This window comes from Cebidichthys violaceus, unplaced genomic scaffold (genome assembly GCF_023349555.1).
Source record: "Cebidichthys violaceus isolate CVI_PGR_0920_01 unplaced genomic scaffold, fCebVio1.0.p SCAF_39, whole genome shotgun sequence".
NCBI lineage: Eukaryota > Metazoa > Chordata > Actinopteri > Perciformes > Stichaeidae > Cebidichthys > Cebidichthys violaceus.
The window spans coordinates 932,652-954,884 of NW_027176583.1; the positions used below are offsets into that span (position 1 = coordinate 932,652).

At 46.0% G+C, this 22,233-nt stretch overlaps 3 protein-coding genes across 3 annotated transcripts in view; 1 reads left to right on the forward strand and 2 right to left on the reverse strand.

Moving 5' to 3' along the window:
* rnf144aa (ring finger protein 144aa) overlaps nt 1-7,812 on the reverse strand; it is a 26,793-nt gene extending 18,981 nt beyond the window's left edge. Inside the window, exon 1 of the mRNA XM_068726446.1 lies at nt 7,230-7,812. The gene's annotated coding sequence lies outside the window, so the exon portion shown is untranslated. The remainder of the gene's footprint in view (nt 1-7,229) is intronic.
* A 952-nt stretch (nt 7,813-8,764) lies between these two features.
* On the reverse strand, nt 8,765-11,026 carry rsad2 (radical S-adenosyl methionine domain containing 2). Its single transcript, XM_068726407.1, is given in 7 exon segments — nt 8,765-9,127; nt 9,229-9,261; nt 9,348-9,497; nt 9,614-9,706; nt 9,709-9,860; nt 10,054-10,215; nt 10,298-11,026. Coding segments are annotated over 7 exon segments (1,080 nt in total). The 5' UTR covers nt 10,623-11,026; the 3' UTR covers nt 8,765-8,962.
* Nucleotides 11,027-11,299: 273 nt separating this feature from the next.
* Nucleotides 11,300-15,288, forward strand: cmpk2 (cytidine monophosphate (UMP-CMP) kinase 2, mitochondrial). The gene is made up of 5 exons (XM_068726405.1): nt 11,300-11,994; nt 12,299-12,413; nt 12,817-13,018; nt 13,207-13,440; nt 14,723-15,288. Exons 1-5 carry the CDS (start codon nt 11,404-11,406, stop codon nt 14,841-14,843), a joined length of 1,263 nt encoding a protein of 420 aa, XP_068582506.1. The 5' UTR covers nt 11,300-11,403; the 3' UTR covers nt 14,844-15,288.
* The last annotated feature ends 6,945 nt before the right edge of the window (nt 15,289-22,233 follow it).

A 22,233-nucleotide genomic window follows, 5' to 3' on the forward strand; every position in this document is an offset into this window, starting at 1 on the left:
ATTCACAAGTGACACTGGCTTAACAGTCATTATGTCTGCATCTGTGCCAACAGGGAGAGTAAACTCTGGGCACACACACACACACACACACACACACACACACACACACACACACACACACACACACACACACACACACACACACACACACAGCAATAACACATTTACCAGAAAACACTGGAGAGTCAGAAAAGATAAAAGCCCCACAGCGTTAATGCCACTCAGTCGTTGAAATCCGTAAAGATGCCCGAAGACAAAAGACAGAAATAAAGCAGAACAACAACAGACGAGTGAGTCGGGATGAAAAAGAAAAGAAAGAAAGAGGAAGGAAGATGGGGAAGGAAACCAAAACAAGAGTGAAATGGGGCAAAAAAGACAGTAACTGCAAGTAATGGTGTGAAATTGTAATAAAAAAAGTACAATTCTCCACACACCTGTAAACTTCTAAAGATTAAGATTTAAAGTGTTTCTTTTTTCCCCTAGATAACTTCTCAGTACCCAGAGGAGACAGACTACACCAGAAAGATGGCGGCCCTGATGACCTACCGGTGGGCAACGCGCACAGAGCAAGAGACTGTTGACTGAGGCGAGAGGCTTCTGTCCCCACAAAGTCTTATTGTTCAGGGCGTCATGTACTGAACAAAGGGCGACAATATACAGTGGAGTCAGAGTATAACAAAGAATATACAAGACAAGACAGATAGAAGATTACTGGGGGGGGGGGGGGGGGGGGGCAACTGTCCCCTCCAAAAAGACATTTAGGCTCACACAGAGCATCAGAAGCTAAGTGAGGACGACAGGCGGCGCCGCTTTGAGCCTATTTGTATTGACAGACGCTGAGAGTCTGAGCAAAGGGTCGACTTCACGAGCAATCTGTTGCCACTCATTGCTCCACGGCGTCACTCGTTGCGTTTCCATGCACACCGTAACCAGAAATACAGAGAACGATCGGATTGAGATTCTCAAAATGTTACTTCTACTGCATTTGTAGACGCACACCCGATCCAGACATTTTATTCCATCACCAGCGTGTTCACGGCTCAGCTCAGCAGGCTGTGAACACGTTCGGCCTCAACTGCTCTCCTGTGTGTGTGTGTGTGTGTGTGTGTGTGTGTGTGTGTGTGTGTGTGTGTGTGTGTGTGTTATCATGGGAAGTTATATTTAGTTGTACCCATCCATCCAGGACTGCCTCTGTACCTCCATCCAAAAAACGGAATCAAACAAAAACAAACTGGCAAACCTCACCGTTTTGAAACTCACTCACTTTTGTTGGTTAATGCCGTTGGCTTAATCGTTATCATTTCATAGTATTGTATAGCTTGTTTCTGTTCATCTTTGAAGTAACCCTCAGAAGAATGAATTGTGAATTTCCATCCAAAAAGAACACACTCATCAATCCCACTTGATTGTTTATTAATTGGAGGCTGAATAGATTTAAATGGACGGTTATTGTCTCCGAAGAATTTCCTAAATTTACGATCAACGCTGCAAACGAACACGCGGTCGCACCCACGCAGGGGCTGAAACCCACGGGCCGTCTGAACGTGACGTAGCCGGTGGATCCGTTAGCGCGCTGCTGGCAGCGTTTCTGACAGAAAAAGAAGAGGCATTTTGGCTGCTGGCCAAACAAAACAGCCCAGTGTGGCAGCCCAGAGAAAACCTATTATTAGAGTCACAAAAACAGACGAGAAGTAGGACGTTTGCTGAATTTGAACTAATGCATTCTCTAATCCCACCACCGCTAACCTATGCTCTGTCAATTCATCACCAACGCACGTTTCAAAGTATTGCTTTTGCAGGCGACGTCTTGACGGAACCTTCAGCGCGTGATCTTCACTTTTTAATGTTTATCACATGCGTCACACAAAAATGGGTTAACAACTAACTGTTGAAGAACTGAGCAGGTCATGGCAAGTTCCGCAAGAAGTAGAGAACAACACATGCAGCTTCACCTCACTTTAAAAGAGATTGCACAATACTGATTGAGACACTTCAACGATGCAATACTACAGCAACGGTTTGTGTCCTTTCAGCGGAATGAGATGAACATAACTAACGGCAAACTAAGGAGTGTGACCGCTGCACGGCGAGGACCGTTGTCGCTCCGCTGGACAACAGAGTCTCCGTGGTCTGAGGAGGAGAGAGCCACTCCAACAGAGAGCCACTCAGAGCCTTAACTGCAGGGTATGGTGACACACACTCTGACCAGCAGTGGGCAAAACAATTCACGAGCAATTTCGGTAATCGCCGAGTTGTTGTAATGCAGACGAAACAAAGTGCGCACACATTTTGTGTCATCGTCGCAGGATCTCAGGCGCCCTCCGTGGAGACGGACGTATCATCTTCTCACATCTTACACATTTCACCACAACAGCACGTTCTGGCTCTCACTTATTGTTCCGCCCTCCAGCCGCAGCATCTTCGGTGTTCGGTGAGCTGCTGCCTTGTAAAAAGCGAACCCAGTCTCTGGAGTCCCGGTGCAGGAGAATGGGATGGAGGAAGCCAAAAAAAAAAAAAAACTATCTTAGGAAATGCGCTGGCGTCCTGTTGTTGGGTTTGACGAAGAGACACAAAAAGGATGTAAACCCACTAAAAGTGAGGAGAGGAAACACTCCACAGACAGAGGTCTGTCTCTCTGTATCAAAGGAGATTGCCAGGCTGGCGACCCGGCTTCAGCTTAAAATATAGTCGCCATTTTTAGTCACCTATCATTTAGAGTAATTCAGATATCCTGCAATTACATGTGAGCTTAATAATGAACATGTATACATGTCACGTGTACGCTGTACATGATTTCTTTGTTGGGACATAATGGATTATAATACGGGGATGTCAGACAGTCATCATCATGGAATCAAACCGCATTATTATGTCATCTTTGGTACGCTTTTTATTCCTTTCAGTGCATCTGCAATCAGAATTATTTTTCTACAGTGTGAAAGTAGTGGTGGAGTCCATCACTCCCCCACTGGGTTTAGATTGCCTCCCTAAGCAGGAGGGATTCACAGGAACATTTTGCATTAATGCACTCCAGCACAATTCTACTCATACGTGTCAGAGTCACGACTAAGACCAGAGTGTATCGAGACCCAACGAGACCCAGACTTTGACCCTTTATTACTAGATATACTGTATAAAAGTGTAAGATGATAAATGTCTCGATGAAATACTCAAGAAGTCAGATATCCCTCCAGTTTTGGTCTTGAAATAAAATCCTGAGACCTTATCTTTGACCGACTACTTTATTAAGACACCAGCTTGTTTGGCTGCCAGCTAAACACAAACACAAGTTGCTCCTCTATTACAGTATATACCTGATGAAGTAGCTGCTACAGGAGTGCTTGATCCTGTGTTAAACCCTACTTGTTTACAACTTTAAATATATATATTTTTAGTTAAGGCTAAGAAGTGTCTCCAGTGCTTGGATAGTGACTGTGTTCCAAGCGTTAGTCAGGCCCTCACGAGGGGAAACAAAGAACCAGCAAGAGGTTTAGGCACGCTAAGTAGTAATGCAATCAGATCGGTCCTGAAATGCCTACTGTTAACAGGCGCTGTGCGGTCCATCCGTGGTATTCATGCCAGGTTTCACCAGCTTTTGGCTCACGACTGGCGCTCCCAGATCCCCGGCCTACCTCCTGACTCATCTTCTTCTCCTTCAGTTTGAGATGTTCAGAGGACTGTCAGCAGCAGAGTGAACGCGTTCGTTCTGCTGCTCTTGGTCCGTAGGTGGGGAGCGTCGGTGATAGAGAAGGACATAGTGAGAACGACGGAGAGCTGGCTCATTCCCAGTCCACTTGTACCCCGTTAATGAACATGAAGCATTGCTTGTTGTCTGTTTGAGGCCACCGTGGGTAGAAACACTACTCTCTCCTTCCTGACTTGTTTCCAAATGAGTAACTTTACAAAAGAAGCCCTCGCAGTGTGAATGTGTGGGACGGATGCCAAAACTGGAACTGGAAACTTTTTCTAAATTTCACTCCTTCCGGTAAAACTCCATTATAGCTGCATTGGAAAATATCCTGTCATAATGATGTTGCATTATCTATTTTCAGGCCATTTTCTGCAGCAGTCAGTACAAATCTGCCAGCAAATAAAAATGTATGCAGAGTTTGCAATGGTATCTGTTTCTAATCTGCTGGCTGTGGCCCTCATTAGGCAGCATGGATGGATGGATGGATGGAGCTACAGCATCACGGCTTGAAAGCCCCTTGACAGTCAGTATGACGCATACAGAGTACGAGCTTCATATGCAAGTTGAACATATAACTGTGAGCACAAAAGAGGCAAAACCTGGATGTTCGGATGAAGTTCACTTCCTTTCTCCTCTAAATACTCCAAAGGACATCGCTGCAATTTACACATTCCTGAAATCCTAAATCTTGGAGAGCGTCAAGACGGTCAGCAGAATCTGCGGTGCACTTATTACACAACGGCGTCTCACTTTACTAACGGCACCAGTCGGGAGGAAAAACGGAGCCCACGAGAGCAGTAGAAAATGCCAGGCAGTCGTCTGGAAGAAGCACGGCACACGAGAGCATCGCGGAACGATCCCAACGCAGTCCTAACGGGATGAATAGGAGCCATAACACACGGAGCTAAAGCCCTCTGAGCACACAACACCATTTTCAGCAGCTATTTACAACTAAAATGAATGCATTGTTGACTGTCTGCTTCACACACACAGTATACCTGGAGCCCGGCACCACCCTTGAACACTCTCTGAAACCCTGCTGAAACGGCATTTCAGATAGTTGCATAACTCTTGGCACCCCGGACGGCACAAAGACAGACTACAACCCCCGGAGTCAGATTACAGCAAAATGTCTTCTCTAGATGTTTAAAAAGGAGAAATTCAACAAGTGTACTCTGCAGTAATGTCCCGTATAGCTGAGACAGCTTAGCGTTTAAATTCCGTAATGCCCTGAGCTCACAGGCCCTCCTCCCTCTAATAGCAGGTAACCGACACCACTTTGAGTTTTAATTAGAAGTGTATTTAAACACAATGGGCGTCACATTTCTGGATCGACTCCCGTCTCAGGCGGACTAATCTCCTCGACATTAGCTCTACGGTTTGGCAGATGGCCTCTTCGGGTCCGGGAAAAACCAAAGCAATGCCTTGTTTACTCCGCAGACGCACACACAGAATGCAACACGGCACGCTAGGAATCAAGCACACAGGACGTATTTACAGTTAAAAGCAGAACTATTGCAGCTACAAGCCCTGCAAAAAATACTACAATCCTGCCAGGGGCTCTTTTGCAGTTTGAAGGCCCAACCCCAAAAGCTGAGTCAATGCAAAAACAAATCCAGAGACAAACTTTCCCCTGGAATCCGAATATCTGTTATGTTTACCGAAGCGCCTTATCATCGCCATCGCAATAACATAATCAGCAGAGATCCTTTTCAAAAGGCAGCGGTGATACGGTTCAGTGCGCGGCGGTGCCGAGGTCAGGCGGCCCCATGAAAGGCTTAGCTAAACATGAAGTGTTTACCGAGCGACGGCCCGGGCCGTGTGAGGCTGTCCACAGCACATCCAAAACAACCCCGCCCCCTCCCCGTCTATACAGAGTGCACTTCACGTGCGTGCGCCTGAGAACGTATGCGTTTCCGTGTACATCCAGGCATGTGTATTTCCGACCTGTACTCCCTCTGGACTGGAATGGCACACCGAGTTCTGGGCATCCTAACTTCATTCCCTCTGACTCTTAAGTAAACTCATCTCCACTTTCCCCCAGGGAACGGGCCGACTGTTGCTGCTGCCGGTCACAGGAATGCGTTGCTGTTTTGTACAAGACCAGCTTTCTCTTGTTTTGAACAAATCAGCAGCAGCAGCAGCAGAAGCAAAGTAGAGGCTTGATGCATTTATTCCCCCAACGGGACAAGCTCTTGCTGAGGGGAGAGGAAAAAGTGCATCACAACATCGTCTGCATGTCAGTCACATTCCACGAGGAACATACAACATTCTCTAAATGTGTGTGTGTGTGTGTGTGTGTGTGTGTGTGTGTGTGTGTGTGTGTGTGTGTGTGTGTGTGTGTGTGTGTGTGTGAGAGAGGGAGAGTGAAAGTGTTTCACTACGTAGCTCCTGTGGTACGGCTGGAAGCATGAAACAGGAGATCAACAGCCCTCGATGACAGCGATCTTTAAAAGCCAAGGTTTAGAACAGATGTTGTATGTTGCTCAAGCTGCCACGGGGACAAAACCGGGCACCAGAACACACACACACACACACACACACACACACACACACACACACACACACACACAACTCTGAAGTGAACCAGTGTTCCCTCCACACATTGACCTCCGACATCAGATTGACTTTACAGGATGCTGATATTTTAGCTGAAAATGATAGAGAAAATACAAACATGTTAGCCTACCTGAGAGAAGAGAAGAAGAGAGACGAGAACACGATGTACAGGTAGGACACACATTAGAAATGTTGTTCATGTAGGAACACACACACACACACACACACACACACACACACACACACACACACACACACACACACACACACACACACACACACACACACAGGACAACTCGGTTTGTCTAGTAGCCTGCTTCCATAGCTGTTGCCTGTAACCTGACTGGACCCTGAGGGAGGACCTGCTTCTTAAAATGGAGACAGGAGGACACTGCAGGACCTTTCAGAGTCAGAGCTCCATCCTGAGAATGATGAGCGTGGAGCAACGCTCTGCAGCTGCTGTTTAAGACCGCGGTGAAACAACCATTACAGCAACTTTCATCAAGTGTGAGCAACACACACACACACACACACACACACACACACACACACACACACACACACACACACACACACACACACACTGAAGCAGCTACCTGCAGCCTGTGTCATCTATACGCACTACCTGTTTACTCCGAAATAAGGCAGCAAGGAGTTCACTATTATACGCAAGACACCGCTAATAGCTGGTTAGTCGAAATGCAGCATATTATATATATATATATATATATATATATATATATAGATCGATATAATATGCTATATATATATATATATATATATATATATATATGTATATATATATATATATATATATATATATATATATATATATATATATATATATATATACATACACACACACACACACACACACACATCTTGCTGTAAAAACGAGGAAATGGCGAAAATGAATTGCGACAGCAGTTTAAAAGCTAATTGTGAGGTTTACGCTGAATAAGAGGCGCGCAGACCTTACCTGGCTTTCTGGGATAACGCCGTCTTGATGGTGTAACCTCAGGAAAAAGGCTGGAACGATGATCTCCTGAATTGGATTAACGAAGAGGCGGCCAACCAGTCAGGCGGAGGAAGAAGAGGAGGAGGAAGAGGAGGAGGAGGAGGATATCTCTGAAGGGGTGATGCCCATGTTCATTATGTGTCCCTCCAACGTCGGGGTGGAAACATTTGACCTGCTACTGTCGCCTGCAGCGCGTGAGATCAGACACTAACGCCGACAACCATCGGCGACACAACAAAACAGCGTCGACCGAGAGGGACGCGCACAGCTGACGCTCTCCAGATCTGGTTGTTTTTTTTGCTCTGACAGTATTGTTTGCACACAGCGAATCTGATCTCGATTACCGAACAGTGCGCAACGTCCAAAGTAGTCTCGTCACCGCTGCACGAATCCCTGCGAAGCGCAAAGAGGCTATCTCATAGCACAGACATCCGGGGGGTGGGGGGTGGGGGGCGGCGTGTTTACCTCTCCGCCGTGCTCGGGTGGAAATCAGCTGCTCCGCCACTGGAGGGACGCCATTTGTTCGCGAGAGGCTTCCCGTCTGCTGCCCGCTGCTTAAAGGGGGAGCTCAGCGCCGTCCGCCCGTTTCATAAACGACAGCGCCGTCTGCTGTCACAGCGCTGCAATCGTTGCGCTTGGTTCAAAATTACAAGTGCAATATGTTCTCACTTCCCCCTGGTGGCATGGAGCCACGCAGACACGGTGGTTTGCAGATTTTATTCATTTTAATACATTGTTTTCCAGATTTTAAGATCCTGCACAAATGATGCATCCCTGATGCAATAGAGGTGAATGGAATCTTGCTTTTGGTGCAATTTTTCAATTTGTACCATGTCACTGGATCACTGTATTGTGATCTTATTATTTTCTTTTTTTTAAATCAGCTGATAAAACAGTGTAGGTAGTTCCAGGTTAAGTATAATGTGTAACCTCACGTGAAGTGTTTTGTATTTTGGTTTATTGACAACAATACATTCAGAGGGAACAATAAATCAGACGTCAGAAATTGAACGATATACTTATTCCCACGTTTTCTGGTGTTTATCAAGATGTAGACAAATTAAAAAAATATTGCTACATGATTTGAATGTCCATTTACCAACAGAACAAGTTGAATGTGTGTTGTATTTGAGCAGCTGTGGTCCACCAGGTGTGAGCATGTAGAGACGTGTCCTTAAGTATGTGCAACAGGACAGACCGGTCTGCTCAGCAGGGTGGACCAGTTCCTCAGGATTAGTTTAAAATCCATTTCATTTGACTCCATGTCATCTGTTCGACATCCTCAACTCTACAAGAGTCAGTAGGACTGTTTCTGCTTTAGTTCAAATATTACGAAACATGTTGTTCACGAGCAATATGTAGATAATGACAACGTTTAACCAATGCAGACCTGTAGACTGGCCTTTAATGGAAGAGAATTCTTTTTTTTACGAGAATTCAGGACGCTACCGCCGACCGAAATAAAATGAAATAAAACACTTTTCATAATTATTATTATATAAATATGTTTAATAACTCATATTTGCTCACACAAGTGTATATACATACAACAATATATATATTTATATATTTATCAAAACAAGAACATACAAACATTTGGAGTTTGAATTTCCTCCAAACACAAGCAGTGAGTTTTAAAAGTAACACATATTCAGATAAATACTATTATGACTCAGCAAAGGTGAATCTGACGTTCACCACTCCAGCTTCATGTCGGCTTTGCTCCACACATATTTCCCTCCTCTTTTCAGAAACATCTTTTCATCAAAGCCGCTAAAGCAGATGGCCTCCCTCACGCCGACGTCAAGGATGGACTTGGACGGGTCCTTCCGTCCCTCTCGACAGTCCAGGAAACGCATCTGAAAAAATGGAAGAAAGAGTAAATCAGCGACACGTTTAAAAAAACGCTCATCGAAGAAGTGATCGAACAGCTGGGAGGCAAACAATACCGTGTGCTTACATATTCATCCAGGATCAGGTAGGAGTTCCTCATCTGTGAAGACAAAGACGACCACAAACTTCAGGTACGTTGGTCTAATAAACGGTCATATCTGTTGCCGCCGACAACCAGTCTCATACCTTCTCATTGGACTCGGGGACAAGGCAGGGGACGCCGCCGTGTCTCTCCAGAAATTCCTGGAACAGCTGCTCGCTGATGACGAACCTCTCTGCCTCTCTCAGGGCTTTCTCTCCTGCATTTTCGCCGTCAATCAGCAGACACTGGAATACCTGAGCATGGGGAGCACGGACACAGAGGGTCATATACATACATATATAGAGGGTGTGTGTGTGTCAAGATGTCACGCAACCCAGACAATACACGCTCTCCATCTCCGTCGTCATACCTTCCAGCGGACCGGGTTGAGCTGGAGGATGTTCTCCGTCATGTCTTCGTCCACGTTGAAGGTGTTGATGACCGAGTTGATTTTGTTCACCGTTGATTCACGTGCCAGCGTTTGTACTGCTGGCACCAGCTGCGGATCTTGTGGAGGTTGTCAATGTGGCTCTTCCTCCCCTGAGCTCTGCCAATCAGCTGGTTGGTTGCTTCATCGAAACTGTCACAGGAGATGGCCAGGATGTCCAGATCGTCACCTGGTGGAGGGAGAGAGAGAGAGAGAGAGAGAGAGAGAGAACATAACTTTTAGGATCTTTAAATTTTGCATTGGTGCCATATGCATTTTTTCTTCTTAGTCTAAAAAAATGTGCTTCCAACCAGTGTGCAATTTGATATTAAGTAAAGAAAAAATAATTTGTCCTATAAGTCCAGACTACTTTGGAGTCTCACCGTATTTCTGGAACCATGTTTCTTTAATCAAGCTCCCGTTGCTGACGATGCTGACACTTGGCAGCTGGAGGTCCTGTTTGCAGTACTGAACTAATTTCCCGAGAAAATCTCCTTTTTCGTGCAAGAAAGGCTCTCCTCCAGAGAAGTTGATCTTCTCCATGCCTACAACAAACACAGCGATGAGTTTAACTGAGGTTTGACACCACACACAAGCACAGAGCAGGTACTAATCTGTTCATTTTACCTGATTCCTTCAGGAGTTTGAGGCCCCTCTTGGCTTCATCCAGAGGCAGGACGAAGGATGTCTTTGCGGTGTGGAAGCAAAATCCACATTTGTAATTACACTGGCGCGTAAAATGATAGTTGACACTTGTCGGAGTCGTCGCATTTTGGTCTTTCCCTTGGTCCACTTTTCTGTCAACAGCTGCGACGGACGATGTCGATCCCCAGCAGACTCTGGGTGTCCAATAACCCACTTTTGGAAAGACGCTCGCAAATACGAGGCGCAGCGCGTCGACGCAGAGCTGCAGCAGCAGCGTCGCAGACGAGACCACAGAGGAGAAGTGCATCTTCGTGTGTCATAGCCTTGAGGCTGTTGACGCTGTCTTAAATACAAGGGATGCGGGTCAACCCTCATACATAAGAGAAGGGAACTCGATCAGCTGAGCGACTCGATAGTTTCTGTTTACAAAGAGTCGAAAACGAAACACAGCTGGGAGGGATGACGTGGTGTGATAAAAACGTGAAACTACAGGCGAAAGAGTGCGTCCCCTATCATACAATGTATCCATTATGCAACAATAATAAGAGTCTTTGCTATTATTATATGCTGTTAAATACAAGGGTGCAGTTGTAGCAAAGTTTTTGGTGACTTTTAAAACAGGAGCAGTCAAGGGGAGGTCTGCTGATGGTCTTTCACTTATCTCAGTCTGCAGGCTTGTCTTTAGCACGTGTTGAATAATCTATTAAATACCGTCAATGTATTGTATTCCAACATCTACAATGTATCAGCCCCGGGTCCCATAACGCCCCACCTGAGGACGTGAACACCTCAGAGATGTCAACGTGACACAAACACCGTGACGCAACTGTTTAAACGCTGTCTCACACTTTCCCATAAACACAACTTAGAGCCACGGGCGATGTTTATCATCTCGCACCACCCATCTGACAGCGGAGGCGATTCAGTTTCGTTTTCGCCGTTACGCGCAGTAACTTTCGTTTTCGCCGTTGAGCGCGTTGAGTTTTGTTTTCCCTGGTTTCCCTGGTTCCCTGGTTTATGTACCGCCTCGCAGTCGGTCAGGTGTCCCAGATTGGAAACCTATCAACAGGCTACATCCGGAGAGAGACATGGCACGGCGCGCGCTGTCCCTCATCCCTCGCTGGTCCTCTCGTGTCTTTTCAGTGGAGCTGGATGGAGCACCTTTCTACTTTTCCCCTCGAGAGAAGCACCGGGGGGAAGAAGCGCCGCGGGTGTTCGCAGAGGTTCAGAACTATGCGAGGCTTTACTCCCTCCTTGTCTGCGGCAGCGACGACGTCAGACGTGCCAAGTTTTACGCTGAGCTGAAAGAGAAACTGTTGCGAGAGTTGCCTCCAGAGTGCCACTTGTCTCCCATGTCCTCATTCCTGCCACATGTCAGGGGTTCCCTCTTAAAGGGCTACTTTCTAAAAGATAATTCGGAGAGTTCATCCCCGACAGAGCGACTTTTGAGAGACTTATCACAGCGTGATCCGGTGCTCGTGTGTTCATACTCGAAATGTGAAGACGGTCAACTGTGGACTCAGCGTCTGTGGCCTCACGCAGACAGCCCGACGACGGAGACGTCAACGGATTACTACGTGGTACCCTCAGAAGCGCCACAATATCACCCATCAACGCTCAACATCATCAACTCCGATGTGTTCTACAGCTTTGAGGAGGCCTATGACGTTCTCAAAAAGGTTATTACAGTCTCATTATGATGTCACCTGCCTGTTCTACGATTATAAAAACAAACTGTGGAGCGGTATTGCACAGTGGCGCGCTCTTGTGGTGGAAGAAGATACAGCAGTATGGCCCAAAGAGGCTCTTAATGCTTCCATTTATCTAGCAGTGCCAGGTGGCCCACAGTAGTGTGTGTGTGTGTGTGTGTGTGTGTGTGTGTGTGTGTGTGTGTGTGTGTGTGTTCATGTTCATGCGCACCACAGTCAATGACTCCCTCCTGCCTCCTCTCACAGCAGCAAACTGATGTTGTCTGTTCTGCAGTGCGATGACATCATCCCAGAGGCGACGTCTGTGCTGGAGCTGCTGCCCAGCAGAGCGCAGGCCAGAAGTAAACCAGACTTCCCCGTTATTGTCATAGAGGGCCTGGATGCCACAGGTTAATGCCATTACCTCATAAATAAATATGGGATCGGTTTGATGTATAGATGTCTCGCTGTGATTGCCAGTTGTTCTCTGCTAAAGCCATTATCTGCCAGTGAGCTTCGCCTAATGGAATATCATGTATCATGACCTCAGGAAAGTTACAGCGCTGTGAAAAATGGTTTATTGAAGAGCTAGCTCATCTAATACTCTTTGCAAACCTCATGAAACCTCAACCGATGTAGCAGCGTAGGTAGGATGGGAGTTCTAACTTTTCTAGAGTCGCTTCAGTCGCTTATTACATTTATAAAAGGGAGACATCGTGAGTTCTACTTTTAGTTTTCTGAAAACTCTGCAGTCCTTGTGTTTATTCTTTGTCTTCTATTGATTCTTTCCTCCTCTACCTCTCCCCATCGCAGGTAAAACCACTCTGACTCAGTCTCTGAGGGATGCTCTAGGGGCCTCTCTTTTACAGTCCCCTCCCCAGTGCCTGTCCCCCATGAGGGCCCGCTTTGATCGGGAGCCGCCCCTCATCCGCAGGGCCTTCTATGCTCTGGGGAACTACATCACAGCCGAACAAATAGGCCAGGAGGGCAGGAAGACGCCTGTCATCGTTGACAGGTAAAGACAGCCGAGACGTCGCGGGTGCCGTGACGTCTGCCTGTTGTGTGACCTGTTTTGAAATATAGAGGACAACAGATACATTCCACTGAGATCCAGACCCTACAATTCAATGTTCTCCTCCTCCACCTGATCATCCATCACCCCATCGCTCGCCTTTCAATCCGCCATCTATTATCTGTCCCTAGATTCTGGCACAGCACCGCAGCGTATGCCATCGCCACAGCGGTGAGCGGTCAAGTGTGCAACCTTCCAGCGGAGGGTTCGGAGGTTTACCGTTGGCCCGGTGACCTGCTCCAGCCCAGCCTCGTGGTCTTACTCACCCTGGACCCCGAGGAGAGGAAGAGGAGACTGAGGAACAGAGGTCAAGGAGAGACGGAAGAGGAGCAAGAGCTGGACCACAACCAGCTTTTCAGACTCAAGTAAGATATTTTAATCACACATACATAACGTGTGTGTAGGATACATACATGCAATTTCCCCAAAAACATATGGTGGTGTCTTCAAATCGCCAATAGTCCAAAACCTTGAGATATTCAATTTACAGTCATACAAAACAGAGGAAAAAAAGCTCAGTTTTGAGATAAAAACCACAGTTTTGTTTGATGTCTCGTTATAAAAATAGTATTGAATTTAATCCACTCATCATTTCATCACAAATACTGGGATTACTTTTCCTAAAGCAAGTGAAAGAAACCAAAGAAGAAATTGTTTCTGATCAAAATAAACTAATTTCGAAAGATTTTGTAAATTGGCTCAATGTTAATACCACCAGAGTTACCTGTTTCACCTGTTTTTAGAAAACAATAAAGTTTTAAGACGTAAATTTACTAGACCATGACAAAGTAAAAGCCTAAATCAGTCGATACAATGAACATCGTTCAGTAGTCATACAGTAAAACCTTATCGTCGGTGTCTTTGAGATTGCTTTCTCTGCACACTATTAGTCTGACTGAGGTCCAGTATGGTTGCACAGAGTGGGTAATGACATACAGAGAGAGAACAAAAAAAAAAACCCACAGTAGACACACTTAGCAGTGTGACATGTGTGGACAAATGTTCTCCAGTCTGTGATGAAAAAAAAGTTCTGTGTGAGTGTGAAAACATTGAAACCACAGACGGGCTACGAACACGTTCCACTGAGTCAGGTCAGCTCAGTCTCAGTCCGGATCCATCAAATACTTAACAATCAATCGCCGTCCCGCGGGGGAAGCGGCTGATGAGAAAGAACAGGTGATTAGTTGCTGAGCTGTTGTGCTCCATTAAGCTGGTCAAAACTCGCAAAGGCACTGCCTGCCCAGATAGCCGCTTCGCAGACAGGTCGATGGCTACTTTCATTCATCCTCTGTCCTGACATAATGGCCTTTCCACACGGGACAGCCAGATGTTGGGCCAGCAGAATTAGAAAATGGTGGGAGTCGACTGTCTGCCGCTGAGAGAGTGAGAGATTCTGCAGACTTGGTCAATCATTATCACGAGGACCATTCTTCATTTGTCTCTGCGCTCCGAGCCATCTGTGTTGTTTCGCATACCAAAGTTTCTCACGTGTCGTGCATGTCGTCACTCTCCTCAGTGTTCACCAAAACCGGGAGCAGTCCAAAATACTGAAAATGGGATTATTCAGTGTAATGTAAAGTGCCATTTGCCGTGTTTATACGCTCGTTCTCTTCACTTGTTGACGAAGGTGTTTGTGTGCGTCTGCAGAGTGGAGACGGCTTACCGGAGGATCAGTGGGCCAGCGTTCGTCACCGTGGATGCCAGTCCTTCTGCAGACCAAGTGCTCCAGCAAGTGCTGCTTTTAATTAGGGGCAAATGCCACTTGTAAACAGTTTTCCATCTCTCCTGCTGTCGGTCCAAGCATCAAGTGGGATGCAGTACCTCCCGTCACCGCTGGGTGCCAGTAAGGTGTTGCGGATGCACCGGGAGGAGGACTTGTGGCACCGATTTTGAGTGTGGAGAAGAGATTCTTTTCAGAATGAGTAAAGGTTGAATGGCCAGGGGCCAGAACTGCATGCTACAATCAGAAATACATATTCATGCAGACACACAACATGCATACGCACACAAAAAAAAGCAACTATCGTCTAGAAGTGTGCACTTACAGTAGCCACCGTTGTGACCTCGCAGAAATGAGACGCAGCGTAGCCGCACTTATTGACTGTCACGGAGGCAATGGATGGTAGCATTTGTATCATTTTAGCACACAAACCAATCTCAGAATATATATACGGTCAGATAAAATACGTCAAATTAAAAGAAAATGAAACCAAGTCTGTGTTCGGTGGTCTCTCTCTTGAGTTAGCATGACTTACATAAGCCTACCAAAGAAGATGTATGTGCTTACATAAGTGCATATGAATTATTTTTGTCAGTGCAATGCAGATGGCAATTCCCTGTCGTCCGACAGTGTGATATTGACACAACTGATGCCACTTGCATTGATAACCTGTGTGACCCAGCAGTGGCGCTGTAGAGTACATTGAGGACATATAGTGCCGTTTGTACTTCATGTCCTCGTGGGCGCTGGCACTCAAGTGTGCACACATGAATGTACATTTGCACTCCTACTTGTGTAAACACACACACACACACACACACACACACACAGGCCTGCACATTTACTAAGGGCACATACTGTAACTCAAATAAATATATAGGGAGGAAGTGTATATTTGGCCTATGTGATGGGAAGATTAATTGGAAGTTTTAGTAATTATGAGCTTGGCAAAGCTGCAGGCTGGAGAAGACAGAGTGACCCATCTCTTTTACTGTGATGCATCAGCAGAGCGCCAACCACTGCAGACCCTATTCATATGGCAATTAATGGAGCGCTGTATATCAATGTCATTCCAGCGCCCCCCCCCCCCCCCCCCCCACATAAGTGCATGGTTTACTCCTACTACCAATTACGGCAATCCAATGTTTTACTGAGTGAAGAGGCGCCGCGGATGCAAATCACAGCATCACATGTAATCACATAAACTAAAATAAGGTGTCATTATGTTTATGGCGTATGGATTCCAACGTGAGGTAAGTATCTCAGAAGGGTTTATTGAATTCATATAGGCCCTCGGCTGCCTGGCGACCACGGACGTGTTGTGTGACACAAGCTGAGTGTAGCGCGGAGCTGTGCGGAGGTTTTGATCGCCTCCCTCTCAAGAGAGCCCAACATGTATGAAGTAGGAGAGCAAAGCAATTAGGCAATACATCACACCTGAACGCAAAGCGGTGTGCGCCTGTGGTGTCGGCCGTATTTCCGTGTCAGATGTTATGCTTTGCTGTCCTTGGCAACGCGAAGTGAATGGTGATATCGTGCCACGACTGCCCCTAAACACTACTGTAATATGATGTTAATGGCCCGTAATCACAGCACATTACACATGCACTGGAATCATTCTCTCTACATTCCTCAACAGTGCTTTTCCATGTTGAAACATTAAGGAGGGTTTTTTTCTTTTTGTCAGATAGCCAGAATATTCTCGGGGGATGGGGGGGAGGGGGTCTTAACAATAACAACAACTCTCACATCGAATATTCGTGTTTGGAAGTTGAACCGTGGTTTGAGGAAAAGTTAATAACAAATGCAATCTGCTTCCAATCTGTGACCTCAAACCTGAAGTTGCAAGATAAAAGTCCGAACCACCGGCAGCCGTACACACACAAATATACAGTACACTATACACAGCACACACACACACACACACACACACACACACACACACCTCGCCCTGTATGGGGCCACTTTGCACTACACTCCTTAACTTCAATATTTCATCTGCACAACAGAGAAGGAGCAGCAGAGAGGAGGAAAGCCCTCCATGAAATAATTAAAGATCCAGCAGGGATGCAGCAGCACAGCAGCCGCCGTCCCATCCTAAGTAATAGATCAAATGAAAGCTGTCCCTCAGATCATTAATAATGAGTGTGGAGACTGAGGGGGTAGGGGTGGAAGGGAGGGCATAGGGCTGGTACAGGTTGGGGGGAGGGAGAGCGGGCATCGGGGAAGCACAAGGTGTGTTTATGTATGCGTGTGTGTTAGGAGTGTGGTCGGTGGAGGGCGGGAGGGGGGGGTTGAACCGTAGTCTAGGTCCCTTGGCAAAGACCCCACTTGGCAGCCACATGAAGCGGCATGGCAAGAGGAGTCATGCATATGATCTGGCACCAAGTGTCTGCCAAACTCTAAAGACCTTACAGCAATATCTATATACACCCCTTGTCAAATAAACAACATTTTACACAGTGAATAAGCAGGTTAGCAGGGAGGCTAATGGTGCTCCCTTCAATCGACGGGGCCGTAGAGCAGTAGCTTGGATATGATCGAGTATTTTGGGAGCGCTGAGTTACCTAGACAGGCAGAGATGGGCCGTCTGCATTGGGGGGGGGGGGGGAATAAAAGAGGGAAGAGGAGCCGAGGGGAAGGCTGGAAGAGGAGAAGAGGATAGTGGGGTGGGGGGGGGGGGGGTAGGCAAGAGTGAAGGGAGATGCTGCGGATGCTCATCTGTGAGCTCAAGTCCCTCCAGATTCCTCCAGCTGGCAGGTACAACGTATTTCCCAAACACCATCCTCACCCCACAAAATACGGTACGTAGCATTCCCCGAGCAGCTTCAAACACCATCCGAGGTCTTTCCTAAATATCCACCAGCCTCCGTAACACCCTGAACAACTGCCAGGGTTGGTGTGTGTGAAGGCATTACACCAAATTGGATTAGAACAATCTGATTAAAACACAGTGAGTGCAAAAACACAGCTCCCAAATATGTTAAGAAGGGCATTTTTTTTTTTTTAAATAGCCTTCTCAAGTAAACCCATATTTTGAGGGGATTTAATCAGATTATATTGAGGTTGAGTTATCCAATAGACTAAATGAAAGTACATGATCACAGTTACAACCTTCTCACCCTTCTTGAGCCACACTCACACCCCAAAATGTTGTCCAACTAGCCCAATCTTCTCTTCAGCCTTCATTCCCTCTCACACATGAGCACACCGCTCACATGCGCCTCCCTCTGAACACAGCAGGAGGTAGCGGCCCCTGCTCCCTGTGAACGACGGGTTGTGGGAAGTAAAAACACGCAGAGTGTAGGAGTTCGAACTGATCGCTGGTGAAATGTTTGTCAAAAAAGCATACGGCAAAAGCTCAAAATGTGGCGGAAAAAAAAGGCAGAGATGGGGGGGATTACTTTGTTCAGAGGAAAAAAAATACATAAAGTTTTTTGAAAATACCCCCATCAAAAACATGTATAATTCAACAGCTTCTCATCATCACGCTCTCCCTTTGTCACGGTGTGCGAATACTTATTTGCGGGGGCAAAGACAGCTCTGTCGATGGGTGCAGGTATTAGGCACAGCAGGCTGTATATTCAGGACGCCGTTATGTATTCAGCTTCTGCTTATTTTCTGATGTTTTTCAGGGGGGATAGGTGCTGTGGAGTCTGTGATGATTGCATGAAACCTCACCAGTTTTTTGCCTGGCGGCTGTTGGGGAGGCTTCACCAGGAACGGTTAAATATTTAAACACTGCTGTGAGATCTCATTAAAAACGGCACATCAGCCCCCATAAGGCCCCTACAGCACTCCCTCACACACTCCCCGAAAACCCAGTTAGAACTCGGTGGAGTGTGACAAAACAGTTATTGTCTATTTACTGTGGAGAACTTGTGATAAATCATCATATCCTGTCAAATAAGGCAGCTGGCAGTGGTGTTGACAAGTGGTAAGTCGTTGTATGAGGGAAGAAGATGATTGAGAATTCAGTTGTGTTTTGACAGCTGCAAACACGCAGAAATATGCCAAAAACAAAACAACATGACAGCTAGACCAGACTAATATTTCCATAACACACATATGAAACAAGGCAGAGAACAAACTTTGGCTCTCTGGAGTCTTCTTGCCTTCTCACAAAATCTGGGCAATTAATTCCAACTCTATTGTTGGGGCTTCCCTATTTTTAGCCTGGCTGCCCTCTCAATAAATTGATTTCCTGTGGCGAACTTGGAATGTTCCTGTGTGCCATGTTGTTGTTTTTTTTTTTTTCTTTTTTCTTTCCCCTCCTCCAAACACACAAATACCGTCCTTCTTCCCCCAGAGGAATAAATCAAAGGCAACACTGCTGAGTTCTATGCAGCTGTGTGTGTGTGTGTGTGTGTGTGTGTGTGTGTGTGTGTGTGTGTGTGTGTGTGTGTGTGTGTGTGTGTGTGTGTGTGTGTGTGTGCATCTCTTTTTATACTTGAAAATGGTTTATTTTCGTTTCAGTTCCATTAATGCTTAGGCATGTCTCCTACTTCGTCTGGCATCGGCAGACAGCTGAGAAGCTACTTGCTTGACAGGGAAGTGGCCGACTGACTCTCAAAATACCTAAACTGACTGACTCCTCCCCCCCCCCCCCCTCTCTATCTCTGGTCTTAGTCTTTGATTCCATCTCTGACACACAGACGTCTGCTTCTTGTGGTCTCTACCACAGAACTAATGGCCGGGTCAAAACAGACTAAGCTCCTCAGATCGCGAGGAGATATTTAAAACACACAAATAAGAAGTAGAGCAACTTGATCCTGGATTCTTGTAACGGTGTCGGGGGAGCCGCTGGTCTTGATGAGCACTACTAAAGACAGATGCGTGGCGGTTTGGGGGGGGGGGGGGGGAGGGGGGGGCTGCAGTTGCAGGGAAAAGAAGGAATTACAATGCAGACTGACAAAGAACGTGAGGAATATGAATCATTAAGCAGAGCAAATGTTTGCTCAACTTCAGTGGGACAACTCTGTAAATGTGCACCGCATACTGTCATATATCAAATTACTTTTTTTTTTTTATTTGAATACTGTTAACTCAGAGCACCAAACGTGTGCTGAAGTTGAGGGTGTATTGTGAAATTCACGAGTGCATTTTCTTAAACCGGACGACCAGGGACTCACGATTCAATTTTCGGTTGTCGCAGACTGTCACGTGAGAGGTGAAGGATTGTAAAAGAAGGCCTCTGGATGTGAAAACAGAAAGCGATAGAGAGAGAGAGAGAGAGAGAGAGAGAGAGAGAGAGAGAGAGAGAGAGAGAGAGAGAGAGAGAGACACAAATGAGAGAAACATACCACTAGATCCCAATTCCTTATCCCGACTAAGCCATCTGAATCCCCCTACACCCATTTAGCTCGCTCACTCTGTGGCTCTCCTGTGAGAGAGACGAGGCATTCGCCTACTTTACAGTCTTCTCACTGCACCTCAGAACATTTTTTGAGTTTATAGCCACTCATCTCCATAATCAACACCATATACCCAGCAGCCTACAGGGGGGGGGGGGGGGGAATTCACACTGGCTTTAGCTCCCAACTCTTCCCACAAGTCACTCCTCCTGCTGTCTAAAGAGAGTTTTAGCGAGCAGTCCTCAGGGCCTGATGGATGCTGTATATACTTACTTTGAAGCACTACCAATGTCCCTCTCTGATAAAAATGAAGGTACCGAGCCTTTGGTCAGCCATGTGCAGAATATGATATGGAGGATGGATGCTATTGGTAAAGCTTTCAGTGTTTTCTACATCTGTATTTACGGCTATTAAAACATACAAAATAAAGTGTCTGAGCCGTCGCTGACGCACGGCGCCATGACAGAAACATAAGAAACAGTTCCAGGTGAACCCCGCTGTAAAGAGGAGGACTAAAACTGCACCAGTGACACAAAAAAAAAGAAAAGAAGAAAAGAAAAAACATCTTGCCTTCCAAACACCCTCTACAGAGCCAAGTGATGATGTAGCTGGCTGCAGCTTGGCTGGAGCAGTTATCCATCTCACCCTGTGCTGCCAGCTGTCAGAGTACACAGCTCCAGCTAGCCGCCAGTGGCAGGTGTAATCAATATGGACTCCACAGAGAGTTGCACTACCAGAGGCCAGTCTCCACTCTCTAACCCATCTCTGTCTCTCCAGGGGAAACAGTAGGCAGGCGGGCAGGGAGAGTACGTTTGATGTCTCCTCCGGGCCGAGATGGAGCGACCTACTATAGCTCTGTAGTGGGGAGATGATTAATGCTGCCCATCAGATGCACCATCATGTTTGAGTTAGACGGAGGCGGGTTGTGCTTCTCCAAAAACGTGTCTTGTTAGAAATAGTGTAGGAAACAACTTACTTTGTCTCTTAGCGCCGATAAAGAACACTCAAGCTAAAGCGTGGGTTGATTTAGTCAAAGACTGAACTGATTTAGACACCAGGTGACCATTCAAAATAGAGAAATATGATGAAATAAATTGCAATGAGGCTCTGTATTGCTTTCACATATTTATGTTCCTGGTTCCACCACAGGGCCACCGGAGCACAACTTTACTTTGATAACATTTTTATCATCCTCACCTAAAAAAAAAAAAAAACACCCAAACAAAACATACAACGCTACAAAAAAAAAAAATCAAACAATATTCCAAACACAGATAAAATAGATTTATTTCCTTCAGTTCATGTCACAGGCAGTAAACATTTTTTGATGGGTTTAAGTTTGTGCCTGCAGTTAATCTCATAATAAACCTGTCGTGCTTATATACTGTATAGTATAAATGGTAGTAATATATGGTGAAAACAGCATACACTTATTAAAAATGAATGATGCTGTCAAGTTGTGTAGGAGTTTGAATGATGCATCATTAACACTAATTTGAGAGAGGGACAGACTGTCTTACACACACACACACACACACACACACACACACACGCACACACACACACACACACACACACACACACACACACACACACACACACACACACACAGACACGCAGCAGCGCCCCTGAAGGTACTCACTTCTCCACCTAAATTAATGTGCTCTCAGAGCAGAGCAACGGAGAAGAATAAACAGTGAATTTAAAATGATCTTTCATTTTAATGACTTGTTGTTGTCTTTAAAAAATCATTTTCTGAAATGTGTTCGGGGGATCTGTGGAGGAGTCAGCTAATTTAAAATAGTGTAGATCTCGCCTGAAGACAGACATCCTATGTATTTGCATGTGCTATGCATTTTGTTTTTTCAGCACTCCATATGCACACATATATAAGCACTTACGGGGGTGAAATATTTAGGTAAGAGAGCTGGGATTTCTTTTTCCACATTCTAGTACCTCAGAGGCATTTGTCCTGTTAATTACTACGTTCTTGGTTTTTGCTGTTTAGCAAGAAGTAGCTTCTGTTTGGTCTAGATCTTAGTTTGTGTTTAACACCTAAAGTGTGGCGACAGTTCCAGTTTCAA